Source organism: Petromyzon marinus, chromosome 4 (assembly GCF_048934315.1).
Source record: "Petromyzon marinus isolate PM22_M1 ecotype Great Lakes invasive population chromosome 4, UKy_Petmar_22M1.pri1.0, whole genome shotgun sequence".
NCBI lineage: Eukaryota > Metazoa > Chordata > Hyperoartia > Petromyzontiformes > Petromyzontidae > Petromyzon > Petromyzon marinus.
Genome location: NC_133670.1, coordinates 16,485,853 through 16,510,790, shown reverse-complemented (window position 1 = coordinate 16,510,790; position 24,938 = coordinate 16,485,853). Strand labels below are relative to the sequence as shown.

At 42.8% G+C, this 24,938-nt stretch overlaps 2 protein-coding genes across 5 annotated transcripts in view; one reads left to right on the top strand and one right to left on the bottom strand.

Annotated features, from left to right (window-relative positions):
* The first annotated feature begins 302 nt into the window (after positions 1 to 302).
* The window catches only part of LOC116938598 (prostaglandin E synthase 3-like), a 175,319-nt gene continuing 150,683 nt past the window's right edge, over positions 303 to 24,938 (top strand). Inside the window, exons 1-8 of one of the 3 annotated variants that reach the window (XM_032945929.2) lie at positions 303 to 447; positions 1,480 to 1,593; positions 1,723 to 1,792; positions 1,897 to 1,995; positions 2,568 to 2,657; positions 3,241 to 3,300; positions 3,434 to 3,461; positions 3,805 to 4,591. In XM_032945929.2, the coding sequence (XP_032801820.1) occupies positions 335 to 447; positions 1,480 to 1,593; positions 1,723 to 1,792; positions 1,897 to 1,995; positions 2,568 to 2,657; positions 3,241 to 3,300; positions 3,434 to 3,461; positions 3,805 to 3,824 (594 nt within the window). In that variant the 5' untranslated portion in view covers positions 303 to 334 and the 3' untranslated portion in view covers positions 3,825 to 4,591. Of the gene's footprint in view, positions 448 to 1,479; positions 1,594 to 1,722; positions 1,793 to 1,896; positions 1,996 to 2,567; positions 2,658 to 3,240; positions 3,301 to 3,433; positions 3,462 to 3,804; positions 4,592 to 6,044; positions 6,514 to 24,938 lie in introns of those variants that run through there. The other 2 variants (XM_076058629.1, XM_076058622.1) reach the window with 2 other exon arrangements.
* LOC116938597 (ceramide synthase 6-like) lies at positions 5,980 to 24,539 on the bottom strand. 2 transcript variants are annotated; one of them, XM_032945927.2, is made up of 11 exons: positions 24,522 to 24,539; positions 22,939 to 23,145; positions 12,699 to 12,804; positions 11,719 to 11,849; positions 11,451 to 11,508; positions 10,687 to 10,737; positions 9,806 to 9,898; positions 8,518 to 8,646; positions 7,644 to 7,750; positions 6,699 to 6,855; positions 5,980 to 6,544 (listed from the first exon to the last, which is right to left on the bottom strand). In XM_032945927.2, the coding sequence occupies exons 2-11, from the start codon at positions 23,109 to 23,111 to the stop codon at positions 6,422 to 6,424; spliced, it is 1,128 nt and encodes a 375-aa protein (XP_032801818.1). In that variant the 5' UTR covers positions 23,112 to 23,145; positions 24,522 to 24,539; the 3' UTR covers positions 5,980 to 6,421. The 2 variants fall into 2 exon arrangements, with proteins under 2 accessions (XP_032801818.1, XP_032801817.1); XM_032945926.2 differs by lacking the exon at positions 24,522 to 24,539 and adding an exon at positions 23,240 to 23,381.

The following is a 24,938-nucleotide window of genomic DNA, read 5'->3' as shown; positions in this document are numbered from 1 at the left end:
TCGTGTCGTGTCCAAGCAACCAACTCACGGGGCTTTCCCATTGGCTGTAATCTGGGGCGGACCAGTCGCTCAGCCAATGGAAAGCTGCCATCAGGCGTCACTGCACCCGTCGACCGATCGGACGGGGGAGTCCGCCCCCCCTTTATTCGTTGCGCGCGTTGAGGAAGGTGTGAGGAATGGGGCGGGGCTGTAGGGTGGAGGGGGCGCGGCCTTAGGGTGGCAGGGGTGGGGCCGTACGGCGAAGTGGGCGGGCCTGTAAGTGGGAGAGGCGGGGCCGTGGGAGGGGGGCGTTGGTGGAGGGGGCGTGGTAGTATGCTAGAGGGGGCGTGGTAGTATGCTAGAGGGGTGTGGCCGTAGTGGAGGGGCGTGGTCGTGCGCTCGGTCACGTGGTTCTCGTTCTGGAAACCTCGCCTCGCGCATCATGGACGGAACCGGAGACCGAGCGACGTAAGGCGATCTCTTGCTAATTTTAGCCGTTTTTAAAATAATAATTACATTGCTATTTGCAAATGAACAGCTTTTGTTTACGTTTCAGTGCCGTATCATCGCTACGATGGTTACTTTATTTGCCGCTCGCATCGGCGGCCTTCGTCGAGGGCTTAGTCACTGTGGGACTATATGCGCTAGGCCGCCGGTCGCCATGTGCTTATTGAAACTGCTGCTGCTACCGCTTATAATGTTTGTTCAGATGGTAGTGTTGCTGTATCAACTACGGATTCGGGCACTGCTAATAATACCGGTTCATTTGCTTCTCGTGATGCTACTACGTTTAATGATGTTGCTTCATCCGCTCTTTCGGCTACTTAGAATAATGCCGTTGCTGTTTCATCTGCTTATAATGCTGCTTCAGCGGCGTGTGCTTATGCTTCTACGTTGGTGTTTCTCAGAAATGCAGCTAATTGCTTCTCAGCGACTCCTTCCGCGTTATTTTCGGGTTCGCTGGATCGGCCGCAGCTCTTGTAAACCGGGCGGTGTTTAGGGGACGTTCTGCTTGGGGAGATGTTTCCACCGCCCTCGTTCGTACGAATTGCCGCCGTGCTCCCCCCCGCACCGACTTCCAACCCCCTTCCATTCAAACCTCTTCCACCGCCGTGGGCTTGCCGCCGAGCAGCAGCGTCCCCTATGGAGGATTGGGCGGGAAGAGCTCGCGTGCCGCCGCCGCCGCCCCTTCCAGGGTTTTCCAATACAGTGTAACTGGAACAACTGCTGCGCTGAAGAATTCCCCCGTTTGTGTCATTCCCCTTCGTTCTTTTGCACGCAAGTTACCTTTAATATTCGCGCCCGCTCGTCAAGATAAATGGATTCTTCGCTCAAAGACCGAGCCCTGGCCCACGTGCTCGGTGCGTTGGGTTCCATTGTGTACCCGGGCGTTTGACGCGATATATTTGGCAATGCGTTGTTGCGGTCGTCGCGCTGTTGGCGGCCTATGCGCGCGCATATATATTCGTTTGATTGTTATGCCCTTTTGTGTTGTCACAGACACGCCGCCTCTGCGAAATGGTACGACAGGAAGGAGTACGTGTTCCTTGATTTTTGCATAGAGGACAGCAAGGACGTGGCCGTAAAATTTGAAAGCGGAAAGCTCTTGTTCAGGTGGGCGTCGACCTCGTCACAATGAAAACAGCGCAGTGCACATTTTGCTCGCATATATATTGCGTCCAAAAATGTACTACCGCGTGAAGGAGGCATTTGTATGTGAAATGTTAATTTGTAATCCTGCAGCTGCGTGGGAGGAAGCGATAAAGAAAAATACCACAATGAAGCTGAGCTCTTTGAACAAATCATTCCAGAAGTAAGTGCATTTCTGCGCTCTCGTAATAATGTCTACCCGTTGCGGCAATTACGAGCATAATGGTACTGTTTATTTCAAACTGAATTACGTCTTTGCTACACCAGGATTGCAAACACAAGCGTACAGACAGAACGATACATTGCTTAATGAAGAAATCCAAGTCTGGAGTGGCTTGGCCTCGGCTCACCAAAGAAAAGAGCAAGGTACATTTGTTTGCGAATCCCTTTACTTTATTGCTTTCATGCGTCGTTTCTGCCTGGTTATTGTAAGGCATGTGCATTGAATCAACGTCCTGCAGTACTTCCTGCTCCAAGTTGTACTTTGGACGCAGCCCCATGGCTCGTGTTCAACAAGCTGCATCGGCTGTACCAACTTGAAATCTATCCATCAAACCATGTGGGTGTACAATTTCAAGAATCTATAATTTACGGTGGTCAGCCTATGGTGAAGGTGGGGGAGCATACAAGTATAGCACAACAATGGATCTTGCTGCACTACCCTATTGCCCACGGCGGAGCTCTACAACAGTTCACGTGCTGTCCAGGCCCATCCCAATTTCGTTTTCGAGATCTGATGAAATTATAAGTGCATAACGGGTGATTTTATCATCTTTTTTTAGCCACCAAGAGCCCCACCTGCTGTAGCAACAGCATTTTTTTGCCGTCGTAAAACAGACCTTGGGATCTTGGGTGGATCTTGGGATCTTTAATGATTATATTGCTGTAATCTGTTCTTTGTGCATGTTATTAATAATTGTGTTATATTGTCATTGCAGCTGAAGTGGCTGTCTGTCGACTTCGACAACTGGAAAGATTGGGAGGATGAGTCCGATGAAGAAATGGGAAATTTTGACCAATTCTCTGATGTATGTTTTTAAACTTAAATTCTTGTACTACCATTTTTAGAAAGGTCATTTATATTTGGAGCAAACTTGGAATAAAATTGTGTACAAAACCATACTTGGCACAACAATGACAAATGGAACATTAACATTTGCACTCAGTTATCAATTGCATGCAGGTGCCCTGTTTTTGTACATTGAATTAATCACCCCACGTGTGCTCATGAAAAAAAACCTAGATTCATATTTGAACATGTAGTTGATTTTTATTTTAAAATGCATTATGTACATGTTAAGAATGTGACTACAGTATTTCAAATTGCTCCATTGTAAAGGCTATGTGAGACAAGAGGTGAACAATGGGTATATTGAGATTCATGTAACTAAAGTCTTTTATTGCGAGAACAGCAATGTTAAGATTTGCTGTGCCCGCACTGAGGCACAAAGAACATTTAGAATTCTATTGGTATGTGGCTAATGAGAATAGTTGCAACCAGGCTTATGACAAACATTCATTTGACTTGTAAATTACATATATGTCCCAATGTCGTTATTTATATTGGAGATATCCTTCGATTAATGTATGTATTGTCTTCGTCTGTTATAGATGATGAACAAGATGGGAGGTGATGATGAAATGCCTGACATGGATAGTATGGAAGATGACGTAAGTTATTTTGTACTTTTATTTTACAGAACTGGATATTTATGTTATAATTATATTAATACTTTGTACTTGCTGGTAGTCTTTAGGGAACATTGTTTTTTTTTAAGTAAAACCCTTGCATTTGTTTTTCCAGGATGGAGGTACAGACAGTGATGATGAAAGTAAGTACTGCCCAGGATGATGAAAAATAAGAATAGGTTTTACCCTTTCTGGCAATAAAATAGGTGTTCAGATTTTCAAACACCATATAAATACCTTTTGCAATTAATCAAGTCTGCATTCACCGCACGAACTTGTGGTGAAGCATGCAAACAAATGTTCTGATAATATATGCACAGCCTTTTAAACCGATTGGCCTACACCAGGACAGCCTTCCTTATGGTCGAATCTCCCCAGTGTCGGACCAGTGAATGTCAAATTGAGAATTCCCATGATTAGTTTTAAATTTTATTATTTAAATTTTACATTTTATACACAAGTAACAAATATTCTTTCTTCCAACAGAACTTCCCGACTTGGAGTGAAGTGGACACGTGGCAGCTTTATAGGAACCATCCCATTTACTGGCTGGTTTAGTTTGTTTTCATGGTTTAATTCACAGGGATTAAGTTTTTATCATCTATGCTTAAATGTATCTTACACATCAACATTGCAGCAGTTTGTGTATTAAAATGACTATACATCCTAAGACGGTAGTATGGGAGGTAGCCATAAACATTTTCCAATGAATAAAAATTCTGGACATTGATCAATATCCACGTACAAATGTGCTGCTTTATTTTCCATTTTAAAACGTTTAATAAAGACCTTTGTAACTAATATTTGAACTTTAGTTTGTGAATTCCCAAATTGGTAAAACGTGCAAAAAGTCAAAACTTCACTTGTCAACTAACGTGTAGGAGAACTCAGTGCATTTCTCAGGCCATATAAAGCCATGAAAAAAACAATCATTGTCCTTGAAATTATTTCTTACGTCTGGAGTAGATTTTGTTTTTTTGTTCATGTTAGGTGACATTAACTATTTACCAGCAGTAAAACTTCCACTTGCACTATGAGTGACATCAGTTACCTGCAATTTTGTGGTGATAATTATTGTAATGTTTCAACCAATTTAAATGATCAATCTGGATTAATTTGACTCGTCCACGATTTCTGAGCAAAATTACACTTTTGCTGACCAACATCGTGACATAACTCAAATGTGTATGCTTAATAAAGTATTGGCCAAATGTCCATCACAGAATCCTTAACTACCTTTTTGAACCATCTGAATAAAGAATTCCAGAATTGAGCTTAAGATTTCACTGACTAAATGCAAACTTTATATTCTGACTTCCCTTAATATTGTCAGTTTCAATGTGTTTAGAAAAGGTGTAATGAACTAAAGCAAAACCCTGAGCCACCTTGTATTTTAAAACTGAAGCTTCACATATGGGTTTCAAGTATTGATATAAATGGGTGACATTTTAAAAAGTGATTTAAACTAATTTCTGGCTAAGTTACTCTGAAATTGTATTTCCATATTTTGGTGTTACCATGAGAATCTGGAGTGCTATATTTCGCCCACATCCATTTTAATAAAATTTAGCTATTAGAATTGGCAAAGCAGATGCATGCAATTAAATCTTCAATTTGGCCTGAATATTTTCATATAAAACTTATTTGGATCAACAAATGTTACAAAGCTGTTGGAAGTCAATGCTAATGAAAAGTGGTCCTTTGATCCCAATGCTTATAGGCTAATATATTTTACCACTTGTAAAAAATGCATGTGGCAATTTAACAGGCCTTCATTGAATCGGTTTCATATCAAAATTTGAATCACTTCCATCCACTTAAATATGGGCAATCGGTACTCTAATATTCAATTGGGATATCTTGCAGGCATTTCACTTCTGGTTAGGCTGTACGTCTGTCCACAAGCACATTTTACAAAAAATGTGAAACTTTAAAATGAATTTAGGGAAGTGCAAAATACATCTACTGACATCGTTTAGTATTCCGCACCTTCCACAGCCAGGTATTTCTACAGTTGCATGTGATCATTAACTTCTAAGTTGGGACCAGTTACCTGAAGACACTCCTGAGTACATTCATCAGGATGGTGTTTTTAATGCCAATTACATTTTGGCACGGTCACATCTACATTTTTGGTGGACTGAACATTACCATACAAAAGTGGCGTGTAGTTGCCACTCAAGCCTGCCTGGCTGAATAAACCAATATTTATCTTGCATAAGATACACGGTCTCAAAAGACGTCAATCTGTTTTTAACTTTGTCCTTCGTGCTTTTCAAAATGTGAAGTGGTGTTATCTTGAGTGCATCTTTCAATTACATTCTAAACTCAAATGCATGCTTATTACATGCTGATACTAAAATAATCTACTGATGGAATTTATATCGTAAATAGAAACATTTCTATTCATGGTTGTACATTTGGGAAAATGTTCCCTACAACAATGCATTATTAAGATGTTAAATGTCAAATGAAACAAGTTGACTTTAAAATAGTTACCATGTGGATGGGTGAAATTAGTGCGGCATTTTAACAATTTTATAGGATTCCTGTTTTCCGTTAAAATGTTTTGAAATGGTTATTTGCACATATATAATGGAGCCGTTCAGAATATCACACTCCGAACAATCTGTCAACAAAATTACACGCGCAAAAAGGTGCTATCTTTTGCTGGTTAAATTTTATGAAAAGTTGATTTATATCCGAAGTTGGCATATTTTAAACCCATGACCAACATCTGAAACTTACAGGTCTGCAATATTATACCTTTAAAATGTGCTTCCAATACAAGCACCATTTCTCCACACAATTTTAAATGTACATTTTGTAGATATGTAAAATTCTTCAGAAAATGAAAACTAAATTATAAATAAAAGTTGACCCTGGTTGTCACAATGTTATTGTAGAAAGGACAACACCCTAGAGTATTAAAAGTTAAAAGCACGAGGTAATATAAACTTAGATGTCCAATCTGAACATCCTTTAAAAAGAAGTGCAGTGCGAATTAATGTATACTGCATTAAACCATTTTTAAGTGTAGAATATTGCAGGGGTTATGTGGAAGTTGCATCTTTTCTCGGGTTTTGTTCAAATGGTATAGCTTTTAATTTTTCAAGTGTCCATTGGTGGTATTTGTATTGTAAGGCGCTTTCTTGCACAGCTCTTCCTGTTCACTTATTTCATCTTCAGAACTGCTCTCGACGTCGCTGCGTTCATCTTTGGAAACCTGTCGGATTTAAGAAGTAGAGGGGATAATTTGGTGTACAATATTCGCCATTCCACATGACAAGCTTCACAGTATTTTGAGGACTGGTTTAGACTCAAAAAGACATCAACAATAGTCAATTACCAATATATTTGAAACGGGTAAGGAGCCACACCTTTCCTTTAGCAAATGCCTTGAAGGCAATGCAGAAGATGAGGTAGGACCAGATGGCGTGAAGCACTTGTAGTAAGAGGAGAAGGGGATTAAACACCCACCACGATGGGTAAGGGCCAACAATCTCCCAGCTTTCAAACATGGTGCTGTTCAAGATCCTGTGGGGGAGGGGGGGACAATTGGCCAAGGGTTAAAACAATTTCAATTCCAGTGGAGGTGTAAATTTTCTATGCACCTGCTTTGTTGAAACAGTTTTTCCGACTAACTTTCTTGGACCTGATTATCAGTAACATTGTCTAAATGGTATAAAAGCCTGGACAAAGTTCCACAATTTGCCGTTTGCTGTGTTAATGTAAAATGTCACAGATGGATATGATTTCCATAGGCGTAGTCAAATGAATATAAACAGTATATTGTCGCTGAAGTAAAACTGCACGTTTATTCAGTTAATGATATTTGTCAGTCCCATTGACGACATGGTCATACTACAATCACAAATGTGGAATAACTGACCATTACACAAATGATTGCAAACAAGCATTTTGTAGTTGGCCAATGCCTTTTTCGTTGGATGTTGTTACTCATTTCAGAAGTACTTTAGTGTTGTTGCCGTGTCCTCGCCTTTACAGGAAGTTAAAACCCAAAACTAATTAAAAACTAGGTAACATGTCCCAGACTGTCCCACACAAATTTGTAGCAAGTGCATCACTATAACACTAGTGCCATCATTACAATGATGTATACGTGTGTCATGTTGCACCTAACCACGATTTAACCGTTTTTAGGTTTTCATTAGATAAATTCAAATGTGTGGAACATCCTGGGACACAACCGAATAATATTTAGAGTTTTTCTCTAAGTTGGCATTTCATGTTTCGTCATTCCCACGCTCGTTATGCTCATGGGCTTAATGGTGATACGGCAACTGAATCGACGTACTACTTACCAGAGAGGATACAAGACCAACCGAGTGCTGATGAATACCAGTCCAAAGAGTGCAAACATCGTATCACAGAGCTTCTGAAACTTGGCATAGTTGGCCATTTTTGCTGTCTGCAGAAGAAAAAAAGCAAATATTGGGGTCAGGATGATTTGGGACAATTGTGCATTTAGTTATCCTGGTGATTTCACTTAGGTAATGCGTGCACACACCCAGTGGGGTCTTTCATGATGAAGCACACAAGCCACTGGATCATACCCCATCGATGCACACAACTTTTCAGAATAGTACTATTTGTAACACCAAGCAGAGAAAATTGCATGAATACTGGTGAATTATCAACCAGGTCATGTCAGCATCGGTTAATTTTACTCATGAAATAAGGAACAAAAATATTGTCCACGTAGTCGTGTATTTTATTTTAGTTGATGACAATGCGCCATGTCAAATTTGACAATGACCGACTACCAACCAAAGACTACAGAGTAGGACTGAATATTACGACTTAGTAAACTCGACGACATGAAGATGCTGATAAATTATGAGATACCTCAATTCACTGACGAAGACCAAAAATGACTTGGGTTTTATATACAGTGTAGTAATGATTTACTGAGTTCAACGTTTGGCTGACCTGATGACATTGGTTAGGTAGGGTGAATTTGTGTGCCTCTCGCACCAAACAATGAATGAGAGTCGACACACGTTTCCCCTCCTTTAGCCGGCGAGACTAAAAAGAGAATCGCTCAATAAAATTCACGGACTAAAACCTGATCAACATTCCACACAACACATTTCATTCAACCAATGCCGCCGACGACGCCGTCAACATGCGGTTCAACATTGGTCGCGGTGCAAAGAGGTGCCCCTTATCGGGCACCTCGAGGAGGAAGTCGGCGGCGTCGTGCAGGCACAGGACGAGGGTGCCGACGCGCACCATGTTGGTGACGTAGGAGAAGGACACAAGCGACACGGTGGCCAGGTGATGCACCAGCATGATGACAAAGTCCTGCCAGGGATAGACATTTTAGTGTGAACATGAACACGTCATTCATCCCTTTGTATCCCATACCTGTCAACCCCTTATCAGTGTCTACCTTATTGCAGACCGATTTCAGACCTAATTGGTCACCCCGTGCCCTTATAAATCTCAACGTTCATCCTACAAAATCCAATCATAAGGGAGAAACATAAAAAAATATTTGCCCGTATTGAAACGGCTGTACGCCGTATGAACCTGAAAACGCAATTTCCCTGTACAAGAATATGGATAAACAGTATGGGGTTGCCAGGTATGGTATCCGTTGAGCAGGAACATCGGTAAATGTCTTTCGGCATATATTGGTTGAATATATTTCAAATATCCTAAAATCCAACATTATTTTAAACATTTAAAATTTCAATTCATACTCTTTGGGTCTTTCGGTAAAGTCACGTGGGTAGTAGGTTCAAAGAAAATAACAAAAAAACTACGAAGTTCGAAAAAGCATGCGACGTTTCGATCGCAACACAAGCGTTCGTCATCAGGAAGATGACGAACGCTTGTGTTGCGATCTTCCTGATGACGAACGCTTGTGTTGCGATCTTCCTGATGACGAACGCTTGTGTTGCGATCTTCCTGATGACGAACGCTTGTGTTGCGATCTTCCTGATGACGAACGCTTGTGTTGCGATCTTCCTGATGACGAACGCTTGTGTTGCGATCTTCCTGATGACGAACGCTTGTGTTGCGATCTTCCTGATGACGAACGCTTGTGTTGCAATCGAAACGTCGTATGTTTTTTGTTATTTATTTGTTATTTCCTTTGAACCTTTCTACGTGACTTTACCGAAAGACCCAAGTAATAATATTTAATATTTGTACAAACCGTGTCCATGAGGAAACAAGAACTTGCCAGTGAAATTGTTTTTAAAGTTACGGGCGATTCCAATGATGTATCATAGGGCTTGTTTGACTATACAATCCAGCACTATTCTGGTCAGTGTGGGTTGGTGAATGGTTGTTGGGTGACCAGGAATCGAACTCGGGCTGCCGGGTTATTAGTGCATTGTACTAACCACTGACTCACTGCTCCATCGATAGTTTTCTGCAAGACTATTTGGTTTAAATTGTCATTACCCTTTTGAACAGAAATCCATGATCCACACGCAACTAGGATGGGGCTCACCTTCCTCTTAATGTCCACAAACTGGGAGAACATGAGTGACCAGTAAAAGGCAAGCTCGACGATGTAGTACCAGAACAGCCCTGCAGTCAGCGGCTACACACACAGGAACACAACACATGCATTGTCATTGTGTCATCTATTCGATCCTTCCTGCAATGTCCATTTGGTGTTCTGACAATTGCATATAAAGAGGTAATGTGCAGCCCTGCACATTTCTTGCTTATGCCACTATTGGAAAAAGGACCTCCACTAGGGGGAGCTCTAGACAGCGTCAAGAGGGTATTTGGCCTACTCTTCCTCACTAGACTAGGCATCTTGGAAGAGAAGGGAGATACCCACAATTTACCCCAACACACGTGACCTGTGGATCGACTGAGTGGACAGATTTTTATTTTTTTAACGGTGCCAAAAGAATGAACGGGCGACCTCTGCATAGCAAGTTCAGTTTGCTAGCCATTCCACGACGGCAACAAACTATAATATAGTTTAAAACATGGACAAAACAACTTGGCCAGTGATAAATGTCATAATAGCCCGTAATACAGTGGTTAAGTAGAATGAAGTTATCCATACTGTAATTACTTTTGTAGGACACACAAAATATTCGTCTAATCCTGGTTTGATGTTGGGAGGATCAGGAAGCAAGCTCATGTGGTGAAGTGAGATATCAGCAAACTGGAAAAGTGGGGTCCGGCAGGTGAAGTGGGGAGGAATTGGAACAAGTTACGACCCCTGGAAGATAGGTTGTAGTGAGGTTCAGGTCAGAGGTCAATACGGTTGGTGGGGAGGTAAAAGCTTTCTTCCAGTCCGCAGAGTTATGTCATCCTCTTGGGTCCATAGCAACGTCTACCAAGGTCAAAGGAAGACGACTGGACATTTACCTGGTAAGGGTAGTTATACCAACAGTGTTTTGTGTCCCACAGCCATGGAGTCTGAGAAAACAGAAATATCAACGTGTACTGTTAACAATAAATATAAACATCCATGAAGACTGCTGTACTGGTTTTCACTGTTTAATATACTATAGCTGTTTTGAGTTTTTGTCAACACAAAAATAATTGCCATTTTTTCTCTCAAAACGACAAGGGTTTAAGGGGGTATACAGCATACAATCACATCAAAATATACGCATGCTCACCCATCCATATCAAAATCCACACATCCACACCCACCTATATACAAGCCATGCACACATCTCACGTGCACCTGGGACACAGCCATCGAACACAATTCATATTTTCATGCTGTCTCTGTCAATCCACTGCTCATAACATCACTGCAGACATTGTGCCACTGGATTTTGACCAAGTCTGCTTTGATCCCTTCTTAATTTATCTGCCGTTATTTAGCCACCTCCAGGGTTGAATTGAGGAGAAATGTTGGGAGAATGTTCTCCTCCCTGCCCTCAGTTGCGATGTGATCTTTGGTGGCTCAACCCTCGAGAGCACGAGTCAAACAGGTTGTTTTGTATTGACAGAAGGCAGAATGCTTTGACCGAGAAACACACCTAAACCAAGAGGCAATCTATCACTGCATCTAGCGCTGTTCGAGTCATGTGTTTTTTTCATGCATTGCTCATTTGCTAGTATAGCCGTATAAATCATGCACATGATTAAATGAATATCATTATTATGAAAGCATTTACCTTCCAAAGGTACTGAAGACCAAAACAGAATATTCCAAAGTAAAAACAGAACCTCCACCTGCATGAAGAGAGCCATTTTAAGAAGTATTGTCAGTTCCATACAAGAACCAAAACATGAACATATACGAATCATTTTCTAAAATCATATAAATACACAATGCAGCCATACATATCTTTGCTGTAACGTTAATTAAATAACTGTTTCTTGAAATGAGTAAATTATGCCGACATCGAAATAATGAATAAGGCAGCCATCATAACCACTCACAAGCTTTCACTGAATTTGGTGACGAGACTTGGCTTCTCCTGGTTCCGTCTCTGCCGAAACCAGTGCTCAATAGTGCGCACATCCAGGTCAAGTTGTTTTGAATAACCCTTGATACGTGCAGAATCGGGGCGCTGTTGGCAAAGAAAAAACACAGAGACAAAGGTGGCCTTTGATACGAGCGTGGGTTCACACCCTCTGCAAGGTCACTGCGTAGGGAGATTTACATGATGCCAATTCCCTATGTAAATATTTTTTTCATGATCGACTTCGAAGGCCAACAACATAATTTTCATTTTGCTTATCAAAAGATATACACGTCACCAAAAGTAGAGGCGACCCTCTCATCTTTGGTGGGTTTGAATATTGAACGTGAAAAGATGGCCAGGCATTTTGCTCTTCTCCACGAAAATATACGGGGCTATTCATTTATATTATAGATACCCCCACTGATTTCTAGTGACCATCTTGCTTGTCAACAGGTGACTAAAAATTGTATAAACGATGGCCCCATATCATTGTTAGGAGGGTATCTGTAAATCGATCACTCTAACATCGGGGTCAAGAAACATGTCCCTATAAATTCTGTCACTTAACCCACTGAGCAATACATTGCTGTTGATGCCTTAAAGGACGGACCCACTTTCAAATGTGGCTTCACAAGAAAAAATAGAACTGGCAGATATAACACTGCATAATCAATGTTTATCCCCAACGCTTACACATTGCCTAATCAGCCTTGAATCTGTAGGGACTTTCTGGTGCACAGCAATTATTCTGGAATATATATAGAGTCCACTGTAGGTACATATTATACAGTCATTATTTGTTCTGGCCTTATGTAAGGCACCTGTTTCACAACAAAGCCGAATTCTATCGATGAACATGACAATGGACTTGTAGCATCATGATGCTAAGATATTTGCTGTGCAAATGAGCCATCACATAATTCCTATCCGCTTTAGAAATGTAAGCAAAGTCACCTTGGTCACGGTCTTGAAAATGTTCTCTAAAGCTGCGTGTGGAACAGCTGTCGTGAACCTGCGTGCTTGGATATTCAAGTAGATCGCAAACGGCTTCGCAACGAACCTAACAATGCAAACAGCACATTTTACACACAGTCCATGTGACAACGAGCAAAAGAGGAAATACATGTGACATGAGCATAACATGAAATGACGGTTGACCATCACCCATATCCATTATCGCCTGCATACCAAAACAATTAGCGTGTCCACAACCAAAGTATTCTCAGCACTTTCTAAAAGCACCGCAGCACTCGCATCGTTGTCACTTACCCGCAACTACCCATTTACCTTCATTCACAGTTTTATATTTTAGCCAGCTCCCCAAAAGCATCTTGAAACGTGGCATTTGGACACAATATAAGATCTCAACTCAGCAGGGTTGAGCCTTCAAATAGCGTGCATGGGCTGTATTACTTTGTGGTCAGCAGAGAAAAGACCAACGTCCATTGTTGTACTATACCATGTAAATGTGCCCTTACTTCACCATCCCGCATTGACCAGTGTGGTGAAGTATGGTAAAATAATCCCCGCAACCCGCATGGCGTGGAGAGGGCACTCATTGAGCAGTGGATCGACATGTGCATCACTATCTATCACTATCTATTATACAATAACGCACAGCACAGTAAGACTAACTCGGAGCGGTCCCTCTTCATACGCCATTCCCAAATAAATGCAGAAAGTAACAAGACAAAGTTACTTTCGCATAATTATGTATTCACTGCAGTTAGTGTCAACGTTATGATTGTTGCTCAGTTGTCACACGGCAAAAAAGCTGGTGAATAAGCGAGCTTAGGTTTAATTGTTTTAGTTGTAACATTGAGCACACTCCCAGATTTGAAAGGGGGTTTAAAAGTAACTGCTTGCTGGAAAACAGCTGTAATTTCAACTACAGTATTTACAAGAAGGTAATATCCCAAAACATCTCATATATTACCTATATAGATAGGCTGTATGCAATGAAACAGCTGGTAAACAGAGACAAAAGAAAAAAATCGAAATAGCCTAGCAGCAGATCCCAAGAGATACAAAGACATCACCCTTTCCCTCCAGTAACAAGGCATAACATGCAGATAATCACACCAGCTATCATAATAGATCTACTGGGTAAAGCAACACACCACACACAAAAAAGGTGCAATAAATGATTTTACTTCACTTATTTCATTATAATCGGCCATGATTTCTCCTCAGCTGGATGAAGGCCTCCCTCCGTTGTCGCCATCTCTCGTGATCTCGCGGTGCCACAATACAATTCGCTGCTGCACATCAACTCATCTCTTTGATCCCTCTCCGTTGTGCTCGTCCTTTGCTGGCACGTTCCCCTCCTTTGGCTGCTGTTACATTACCAATATCGTCCATCAAGTGGTGTTCCTGCCCAAGGCAGTCACCAATCAAAACTATCACTAAATCACAAGCTTTAAAAATGGCCTTTGGAAATACTGTAATGTAAATGAATTGAAAATTGTCGTCGTTTTGGAGAACACTAGTCACAATAAATAAGCAGACAATAGATCTCATTGATATGTATCTGTCCCTACACTTAAGTATTTATGCAACATGACACTGGGAACGCATTCCTGTCAGCAGCATTGATTCAGTACAAGCAAACTCTGGATTAGTTTCAACATAAGTGTCTCATCAGCAGTCACGCTTGCTTGGACCAATGCTGACGAATCGCTAATGCTGGTGACGGTCTTTTAGGCTCACGGTCTGTGAAGGGATGTGACCATGCTTTACCAACCCTAGTGGTCTATACACCACTGTGTGTTGACTGTACAGTGGGGTACGACTGCATTAATATTTAACTTTTGAGTTAACTATTTACTGGTTTAATTCAAGTATGTTCCAATTTATTATTTTTTCATTATTGTTACTACCTTAGATTTTGCAAGGTTATATCATCACGTATATCTGAATCGCTCTCCCACCATCATATTTGTTCCCTGTATTTTATTACTTTTACACCAGGTCTCTCTTGTAAAATAAGCAATCGTCTCAACTCACTCTCACCAATCTTATGATAATCATTCATCCAGGATTGCCACGCCGAATCTCTTTTTAGGCTTGTTATTTTTTTTTCAAGATGTTTTCAGCCAATGTGCGAGTTCATACGTGTGGGAGGAAACCAGAGCAAGGGGAGGAAACCCCACGCGCGCGAGGGAGCAATACTCTATCCCCGTACAGGTGAAAACAGACGGCGGCGAGTCCACTTTCTCTGAACTACCGTCTCACGGCGAGCCAGTTTTGTGGCACCTCGACGGCCGGGGAAAAGGGAGTTTCGCACAACGTGCGTGCAGATGCACCAACTACTCGCTTCCACAGTGCTGGATTGCAGGCGTGCGTCGCCAACGCACACGTGCAGCCCTTTGTCACGCCACTGCTGAATGAGGAGGGTCCTTCTCGTGCAGGGGTGCGCGCGATTATTTGAACCGCAGGGGACTCCGCCGGGCTAGTCAGTGCGGTTTGGTGAAGAAAGGAAAGCATCGAGGAGCGTAGAAGCAGCTTCGGTTTTCCTCATTTTGCAAACTATCCTGAACACTTACCCTTGCTCCCACATCACCCCGACCCAAAAATTACAACTGCACTTACGCCAATTCATCATTGGTCATGAGAGTCGATCATTAAACAGTAACTTAAATGGTTATAAGATGACAATTGTGAGCGTCGGCTGGATTTGTACAGCTTAGAAAGATCAAACATTCTGTGACGCTGATAGATTGTCATCATCATAATCATTTAATCGTGAAGGATACTTTATAGCCTTTTGTCAAGCCAATAATGAAGGGCTCCTCAAGCCGTGTCGGTCAAGGGGTTTGCATGACCATACTTCACCATGCTTTGTCAGTTATTGCTCACCACTGATGCAAGCCGTGGGGTCAGGAATTGAACAGGGCGCTCGCTATCCATTGTACCACTCAACATATCAAAATGTTAAAAAAAACCCTCAGAATTGCATGTATACACTGTAATTTTGCAAGAGTGCTTGAATACTGTACTGAGAATTGACTTCATTATTGTGAACTGTACATCCTGTCACCAGGACTCTCCCCTAGGTGTCTGCACGTCCCTGAAGCTTTTAATTAAAGGTGCATCTGTGAGCAAGACAACGTTTTACTTGGTGGGGGGGAGGGAAGAGTCTCACAGCTCAGACCCAAGGTCCCCTGCAGCCACATACGCTATTGTTGCCACGAATACATCATTTTCAATCTTAACAGAATGTGACTCAAGAGGTCAATACTGGGCTGGCATCGTCGAGATCCTGGATTTGCATACAGGAAGCTGCCTGTGATTAAACTGGATTCTCAAGTGGAGTGAACTGATGGTCTCAGCACAGTCAGTCATCAATGACTGCACAAAGTAAAACGCATTTAATTAAATTTGTTTCTGCACATGACTTGGCTAAAGTCTAGCTGTGTGAATAATTATTCTGAGTTTGGTAGAGTGGGTGGAAATGTACTGCATCTCACTGTGTGGAACAGAGACCAACTGAAGGGATTCAGAGGCAGCTCTGTGATATTGTGATCTCTGATATCCCTGTGCAAAGAGTTGCAGACTTTTAAGCCAGCTCCAAATGGACACTTCTTCGCATGACATTTTGCCGATATAGCATAATCAGGATAAAATTATGGATCAAATTTGCTTTAATGAAAAACACTACATATTTGTGTAGACAAAAGCTCATCATGGGTGCACCATCATTGAAATCTGTCAATAACTTTTCGTCTCAGAATAAATGGTGTTTTCAGTGTTACTCAAAATTACCAACCTTGCTTGGCTCGTTTTATTTATTAATTACATACATTTTTTTATTTCTTATTCACATTTTTAGGTACTAGTTTTAAACTATTAAGATATTAAAAAGTAACGATGAGTATGCCATCCTAGACACGTGTAGGTGCATAGGAAAACATGGAAATATCCGTCCTCCCATGCAAACACGGACAATATCATTGATAGGGCTCTCAGACAATGACAACATTTAAATCGCCCACGCCATCTACAGCGTTTAGCCTATACAGTGCTGTACAACATTTCCATGCAACTGCTGAGAATCCATGTAATTTTAATTGAAAGCTAATACGGCCATTCTTTGCCAGCCTTTAGAGGATGGAGTTACATGGAAATAGCTAAGTGGACCACTAAGCATCTGGCCCTTGCGTAACTGTGGTTTACCATCTGAAGGATATGAGCAGTATATTTTGCTCATAATCCTCAGCCTTTTTGTTTAAAATGTTTTAAAATACAAGTATATTTCCGAGGAATCTAAAATTATAACCTTAATGTCAACATCTGAGTTATCTTTGTGATTCAGGAAAGCACCTAAATAGATACATATTTTATATAGAGAGTATACAAAAACATCAACAATGTGACCAATTAGAGTGCTGTACTCTATAGTGTATGTCATTCAGTGGTGAATCATCAATCAAAAATATATTGTGCTGTGTGCAATGCTTATGGGGTTTTATTAACTCTACAAAGGTGTGTTAAAGTAGCAGTGAAATTGGGCACAGCAATATAATTCCGAGTCACTGTGAGCAATACTTGCACAAAGGCAGAACGTAATGTTTAACCAACCGTACTTAACGCTCTCCCCCAACTCAAACTGACACTTCCTGGAGCGTCTCTCATCGAGTTTAAGGACTGCATATTACCAAAAGCGTTAAAGTACTACGCCTCCTGTGTGCTGTACATTACAATGTAGTCCAATACACACTCAATTTTCCAGAACAGCACTTTTCTAAAGCAGTAACACATCTCAAATCCACCTCCCACACTTCATTATCATTACTGTGACAACCTCATGTTGTCATCAAAAAGCTGACAAGGCATCTGCATAGAAGCATCATTGGTCGTCAGTCACCGCACGTTAATGTCAGCCGTGACGATCAATGAGATGGTATGAACAAGTCAACCAACAATCAATGTGCTACATGCCAAGGTACAATACAGCATTATGCGGTATAAAGTATGTACGGTACTGTATCGAACATTATTGTGCATGTATAATTCGTGTCACACTCAGCAGTAGTGGCCGTTGCCTCTGCAATACAAGTCATTGACAAAAGATGTGTCCTTTTGGCAATCCTTGAGCTACCGATTCAATTTCTACATTTCTGCGCGAGCCACTTTAACTATGGGACAAGCGCTGTTTATTTCCCCAACCTCAATAGGTACATGCAATGATTCATTGATAAATGAAATCATTACGCTCAATCATGCGTATGAATATTAATTTGCGATTCATAACATAAAATACTGCTGGGGTGAATTGTTCCATGTCCAATAGGCAGTGTTTATTTAACTAAAGCAAGAGGGGAAATTGGAGCCAATAAACCCTGCCGAGGACTTTAACCTTTCAATTCAATATTTGGAGGCCTGTCGCTCTCTAAACACCGACTTAAATACCAGCTTGAAATTACACTCCAGTATGTACTGGCTACTGACGATGTTCGCTGAACTTGAGCAGCCACTATCTATCCTACGTTAATGCCTTGACGCAGCGTCACAAAACGCAGCAAAACCAGAAAATCAAGCCGCTCATACATACTTGGTGGGCATGTGGGTGGGTGTCTTTAGGGAGTCTACAGAGCCACTCCCCGTTCAAAGCCGGTAGGGCAGCAGCATGGATTGTTTCATCAATAGTCAGTAACCATCACCCATTGCTTATAATTGCTGCTAAAATTATTTTTGGTCCGAGAACATACGGAGTCAGCATTTTCCAAATTTCCGGGTCAGCAGTGCGCACCAAATGGCCCGATGACCTATGGTTGTACAGGGTTGTCTTAGCCATCAAATGTGTTTGGCAGTATGATACTAGAGCCCCAATAATACACAACAGGAGATGGTTTTGATTTCTGCGCTGCAGATAAACTATACGTACTATAGTCGGGAAGCCTAATACAGATAGAAGCGTATGCTCAACATGAAAACTAACAACAAAGCAATCCGTGAAATGGGGGAAGGCTACGGCTCAGACAAAATGGTTAAGGGAGTAACGACATTGAGTCTCAAACAATGATGTCCTCACATTTTAATCTAAACACATCCCAGATTTAAGTACAAAGACCTACCTTGAGTTGCCACTTACCCATTAATGACCCTTTCCAAGTCCTGCTTCTTTAGATTTCAGTTGATAAAATATTAAGTGATGCCACTTCTCTAGTTTTCGTGTAGGGTTTAGGATTGCAGTTTAAGATTATGGTTAGGGACAATACAGTAGTGCCCAAGACAGTTTTTTTATATATATATAAACCTACAGGGACAGTGGTGCATAAATATTGTTGTTTTTCTTGCCTCAGATCTGTAGAGACAATACTATATATAGTTTACTGCATAATTTAAATGGAAAACGCGGAGAAACCTGTGAAAACATCTCATGATGGTTGCATGCATGTGTGCCGACTGCACCGTTTACGTGAACTACAGTACCACTACAATGTATCCATCCAGGTTATTCATTTGCGGATGAAGGCCTCCCCAAGCCCCCCCCCCCCCCACTCTTTCTCTCACGATCCTGCAATTAAACGTGCACACGAGCCTGTTTCATTGACCGAACTCCGCGGGCAGACATTCTCGGGCGCGTTCTGTCCCGCAGCTGCTAACTCTGTTGGACATTTAACTTCTTTCGCACCGTACGTAGCCAACCGTGCTAATCGGAGGTGCGGGCGGGGAAGGACAAAACATTTGTTGTTAGTGTCGACCACAAGCCATTCGTGTCCTGATGAAGTCCACTCTTGTGAATAGTCAATGTCTTTCTCTTCTCTCTAAGTAATTCTAAGCATGCCTCTCTTTCCATTGCTCTATGCACACTTTTGAGACTTTCCATAATTATCCGTTAATGTAAGTGTTTGGAAACCATTTTATTGCAAGGAATATATTCGAATTAAGCCACTCTACTTTAGGCACATTCGTATGCTGCTTTTCATTATAAAAAGCATAACATCCTTAAATTTTGATTTAAAGCTTTCGTGACTGCAGTAATTCATATTCTTAGCTCTTTCGGTAAAGTCACGTTAAAGGGAAACAATAAAATAAATATAAAACAATAAAAAAATAAAAATTCTCACGACGTTTCGACCATAACACAAACGGTCGTCATCAGGCGTGTCGGTTTGCATTAATTTATTTATTTTCAAACGGTGTATTTATTTACTTTTTAAAAACGTTACCGCCACGCGCAGCGATTTGGCAGTTTATTTAGAAGGACTAGTCCATCTATGTTCTGAAAAGAGGAGGGAGGAGACGAAAAATTAATGTATGCTGTCTGAAAGCCACCGTAAGCGTGAACAATCAATTAAGACCTGAAATGGTTTATCAAATCCTTCCAATGATTGCTAAGCCAGAATCCATCTTCTCGGTTGAAATTGTCTCTGTGCTTGTTTATGTGGATAGCCTCATGAACGAATCTCTCATGGTAGCCAGATGGCTTATTGTTTCCCTTTAACGTGACTTTACCGAAAGAGCTAAGAATACATAACATCTTTATTTCATATATTTTTGTTCCAGTTGATCTAATCTAACCTAGCCATACACAAACCTAGATATGTATCGTTAATCATTATATAATGTAGAAATAAATATTGGCTTAAAGCTTTCGTGACTGCAGGAAATCACTCTTTGGGTCTTTCGGTAAAGTCACGCAGGTAGAAAAATAAAAATTACGACGTTTCGATCGCAACACAAGCAATCGTTTTCAGGTGAAAAAATACAGCAGGCGAACTGCAGGATAAATATTTTTTCTCCTGCCTGAGCAGTTCGCCTGCTGTATTTTTTCACCTTAAGACAATAGCATGTGTTGCGATCGAAACGTCGTAATTTTTTTACAAATATTTTTCTATCTACGTGACTTTCACTAAAGACCCAAAGAGTATGTAAAAATAGTCACATTTGCCAGTTCGCCACCATTTGGTTGAAGCCCGATTGCTCATAATACTGAATTGTCAAAACTGGTCCAGAATTGGCTTGTGTTGACGTAATGCTGCTGAATTTATGCACTCAAAAAAGGTCGTGTGGCTGATGGGATATGATTTTTTTATGGCGAAGGTCAGATACGTTAAGGAGGCATATTTGCCGATTTTTTTCTAGCCTTACATCCTCAGTTAAGTTCTTTAGTTGTGTCCCTCCGAGACATTTCCACTGTTTTCTCTCGAATTGTGCCCTCAAAATTTGGAGAAAAAAAATATTCAGCATTTGATTAACCATTTTGAAGATATTCAGCATTTTGATGATTGGAGTAAAGAATACGTTAGTCTGGTTTGTTGTGCATGTGTATGCGGTGGCACGGTGGTTTGCAAAGCCATCCACGGCTAATATCAGTGGTGAGTACTGTATGTCGTTTTGGTCATAATAACCCCCTAAGTGCTAGCAAACTGCACCTGCCCCAACAGTCATACTGGTTGTAAACTACACGTAGCAATTTAGGGTTTATTTTTTTACAAACTGGACTTGTCCGGTTTAATTGAGCTAAGGCAAAGTCATTTAGAGTAGAAATAAAGCATTGGGGTTGTTTCTTGTTCCCCAAGGCTCGGGATCGGGGGTTTGAAAAAAAAAAAGCTATTCAGTGTGTACACAAAACAAGAGAACAGTACAGTGGGTCGGGAGGCGAGCTACCACGTTTGAGATGTGTAAAAGCGGCAAAAGGTGGATTCCCTCCGGCCCTATTTGAACAGCAATTTGCGACGGTGGAGGTGTGCCAGGTGCATTGGGGATGTGCCGAGGGTAGTGGATCGGTCTTGGGTATACAAAGAAAAACCCGTCAAGACGACAGTGGAGAGGTCTTCGTCCAGCAGTTCATTTACAAAGGGCTGTGAAAAACCAAGCAATCATCATCTCGTTCGATGGCTGATTGGCGAAAATGCAATATAATTTGTATTTATAGATTGTCTAAATTCGATGCCATCTCTCAAGACATCGTACAGAAAAGTGGGACAATTTATTTTGGAAGGCAGCAAGCCGTGTGGAGTTTATATATATTCATTTAAAAAGTACAAATGTTACCGCATCTCAAAACGCTTTCCAGAAACAGCGAGCAGAATTACAGTCCGGTATTTATATAGACAAGAGAGGCAGTCGGTCATGAAGGAATTTGCCCCAACAAAACCAAGCAGCGTCCACCTTATGCAAACAACCCCACAATGTCCATGGCCCGCAAGTAGTTTAAGGGTGGGGGGCCGGTTTGGGATAATTATTATTTCATAGTGTCGGCTTGTGCTGTCCCTGTCGTCTGACGGGGTAATTAATTATGAAGGCGAAACTCGATACACATTACTGTAGTGTTTGCAGGAGAAAGTGTATCGGGTTATAAGTGTGCGTGTGAAGCGGTGGCACAATTGTTAGCACACCGCTCTGACGAACTCGGCGGGCACGAGGTTCGATTCCCACTCACAGCTGTCATCAGTGGCGAGTGTCGTCAAAGGCGATATATATTGGAGCCGGTCCTGGACCTCCCCTGAGCTCAAGCCTCAACATGAGTAATGTACCTGGTTCAGTGTGTAAACATCAGCACTGAAGACACAAATGTGCATGGTCCTAACCAGGTGCTCGCTAACGCCACTTCGTCTCCCATCGCCTGCTGTAAAAGGCTACACGCGGGGTAAGCTCTTTGTTCGTGTATCCCATTATCTTTCGTTCGTAAAACGTGAAGGTTCAGTCGTGCTGGCGCGAGTTCTGGATAGCCCCCGTACAGGGTATATTTGTCCTACTCTTTCCCACTTGTAAAATACTGAACTGACATCACTGCAGGTGTGTGAATACCCACGTTGTACCCCACCACCATCACACCACAGGGATTAAACAAACACAAACTTGGCCCACTTTGTTTTCAAGAGATGGAATCCAACTGGCGACCTCTGGATTGCAAATCCAGTGGACACACACATTCGCTTGTTCCCTGCATTTTTTTTTCTCAGTAAAAACAAAGGTTGCAAAAGTGTTTTCGTTTATTGCTCCAAGACATTTCTATATGCGGAGCAAACCCGTTAACCGAATGTGTTTTTTTATTATTATTTCGGTTACCGGTCATTATATTATTTTACATCCCGAATATATTATACTGCTGGGTGGACATCGGCGGAGGATATTTAACTGTCGGGTTGCCGTTAAGCGGTGCCCCAACCGATCATTATCATTAAAACCACAGCGCGACTGTGGCTAGAGACCCTCTCTCCTCTCCTGTTTTGTTTTTGCTCACCTCTCAAACAGCTGTCGGACCACGAAGATAGCCAGCGCTAGCGGGAATGCCAGGTAAAGGTCGCTCGCCTGCGGGAAGGTGACCGCCTCGCTGTTGCGAAGGTCCTCCCAGCTCACGTTGTGCGGCAGCCAGAAGCTCTCGCTCCAGAACCACGCTTTCAGGCGGCCGGCCATAGCCGTGCGCGCGTGGTTTATTATGTTGTCGCTGCTGCAAGATGCGTTTGGAGGGAGAGGTTGGCGATGATGCGGGGGACGATACGAGTGCAGGAGGAGGGAGGGAGGAGAGAGAGAGACGCGCACACCTGTGGTAGGAGGACGGGAGCTGAGATCACCTGAGAGCGCCCCCCACCCACCCACCAGCGCTGTGGGCGAGAGGCGGGGACCTGAATCTCAACTCGCGCTGGGCTGGCGCCACGCGGACAGCCCCGGTACCCCGCTTGTCGTGTGCGGGGGAGGGGGGGGAAGGGGGGGAAAGGGGGCGGGGGAAGGGGGCGGGGGAAGGGGGGGGAAAGGGGAGCGGGGGAAGGGGGGCGGGGGAAGGGGGGGGAAGGGGGGGGAAGGGGGGCGGGGGAAGGGGGGGGAAGGGGGGCGGGGGAAGGGGGGGGAAGGGGGGCGGGGGAAGGGGGGCGGGGGAAGGGGGGGGAAGGGGGGCGGGGGAAGGGGGGGGAAGGGGGGGGTAAAGCGGGGGAAGGGGGGGGTAAAGCGGGGGAAGGGGGGGGTAAAGCGGGGGAAGGGGGGGGCAAAGCGGGGGAAGGGGGGGGCAAAGCGGGGGAAGGGGGGGGTAAAGCGGGGGAAGGGGGGGGTAAAGCGGGGGAAGGGGGGGGTAAAGCGGGGGAAGGGGGGGGCAAAGCGGGGGAAGGGGGGGGTAATGCGGGGGAAGGGGGGGGCAAAGCGGGGGAAGGGGGGGGTAATGCGGGGGAAGGGGGGGGGGTAAAGCGGGGGGGCAAAGCGGGGGAAGGGGGGGGTAATGCGGGGGAAGGGGGCGGGGGAAGGGGGGGTAATGCGGGGGAAGGGGGAGTAATACAGGGTGCTTCAAAAAAATGTTAACACTTCAGATAATTTGCAACAATACCGCAGTGTGCCTCCGGGCTCTGCAAACCACTGATGGTGAACACGGGGAGGAGACTCTTGGACTTTTTGAAGCTATTAACATACAATTCGTTATATTTGCAGTGCATTATCCATGGAGTTTCCCATTAAAAACGATAGTTCCATAGAAGTGTTAACATGTTTTTAAGCGCCCTGTATTTCCCCGTGGACCCACCACCACCAGCAAACCAACCCCGCCACGGCCCCCAACTCCCAACCCCGCGTGAAAGACAAATACTAATCCGGTTAAAATCTCCAGGCAACTCCGGATGATACTCATAATTAAACTCTTTTTTTATGTTTGAACATCTTAACACCTGTTTTATTTCGAAAAAAGGTCAAACCTACTCTTATTTTTCATTAATTTTATACTGCCAAAAAGGGTCCCATAGATATAAGCGCTGCTTTCTCACGGTACCATCATCGGCATAAAATGACGAAATTCCCGATCCTCAAACACGAAAGAGACAACACAGTGACGATGCACTCACTCACTCCACTGCTCGTGACGCAGTTGAACTGGTTTGACCACCTGAATTTGGAATTGTAGTTGTAGCTCCACACCTGCCATCATCAAATCAAGCCTTACGAAGGAAGAGGAATCGCATCTTTATCTGCATGCTACCACCACCAGACCACCCCCCCCCACCCCCCCAGAGTTTGGGCCAACGCAGCAAAGTGTAGATAATGCATGTATAGGTTACTTTAAGCATAGGCTCATTATACGCATGCCATCATTTCATTCATTCAGTCATCCAACTGTCGATTGAGTAGATAGTCGATATCTGTACCCTGCTGCATGCATTCAAAACAGCACACCATTGTGACGACACGAGAGTGGCAAGGCTAATCAAGTGTCTTGGCTGCCGAGTCTGTACATTAGATGTTAGAGGAAGTAACTCTGCTGTAGTC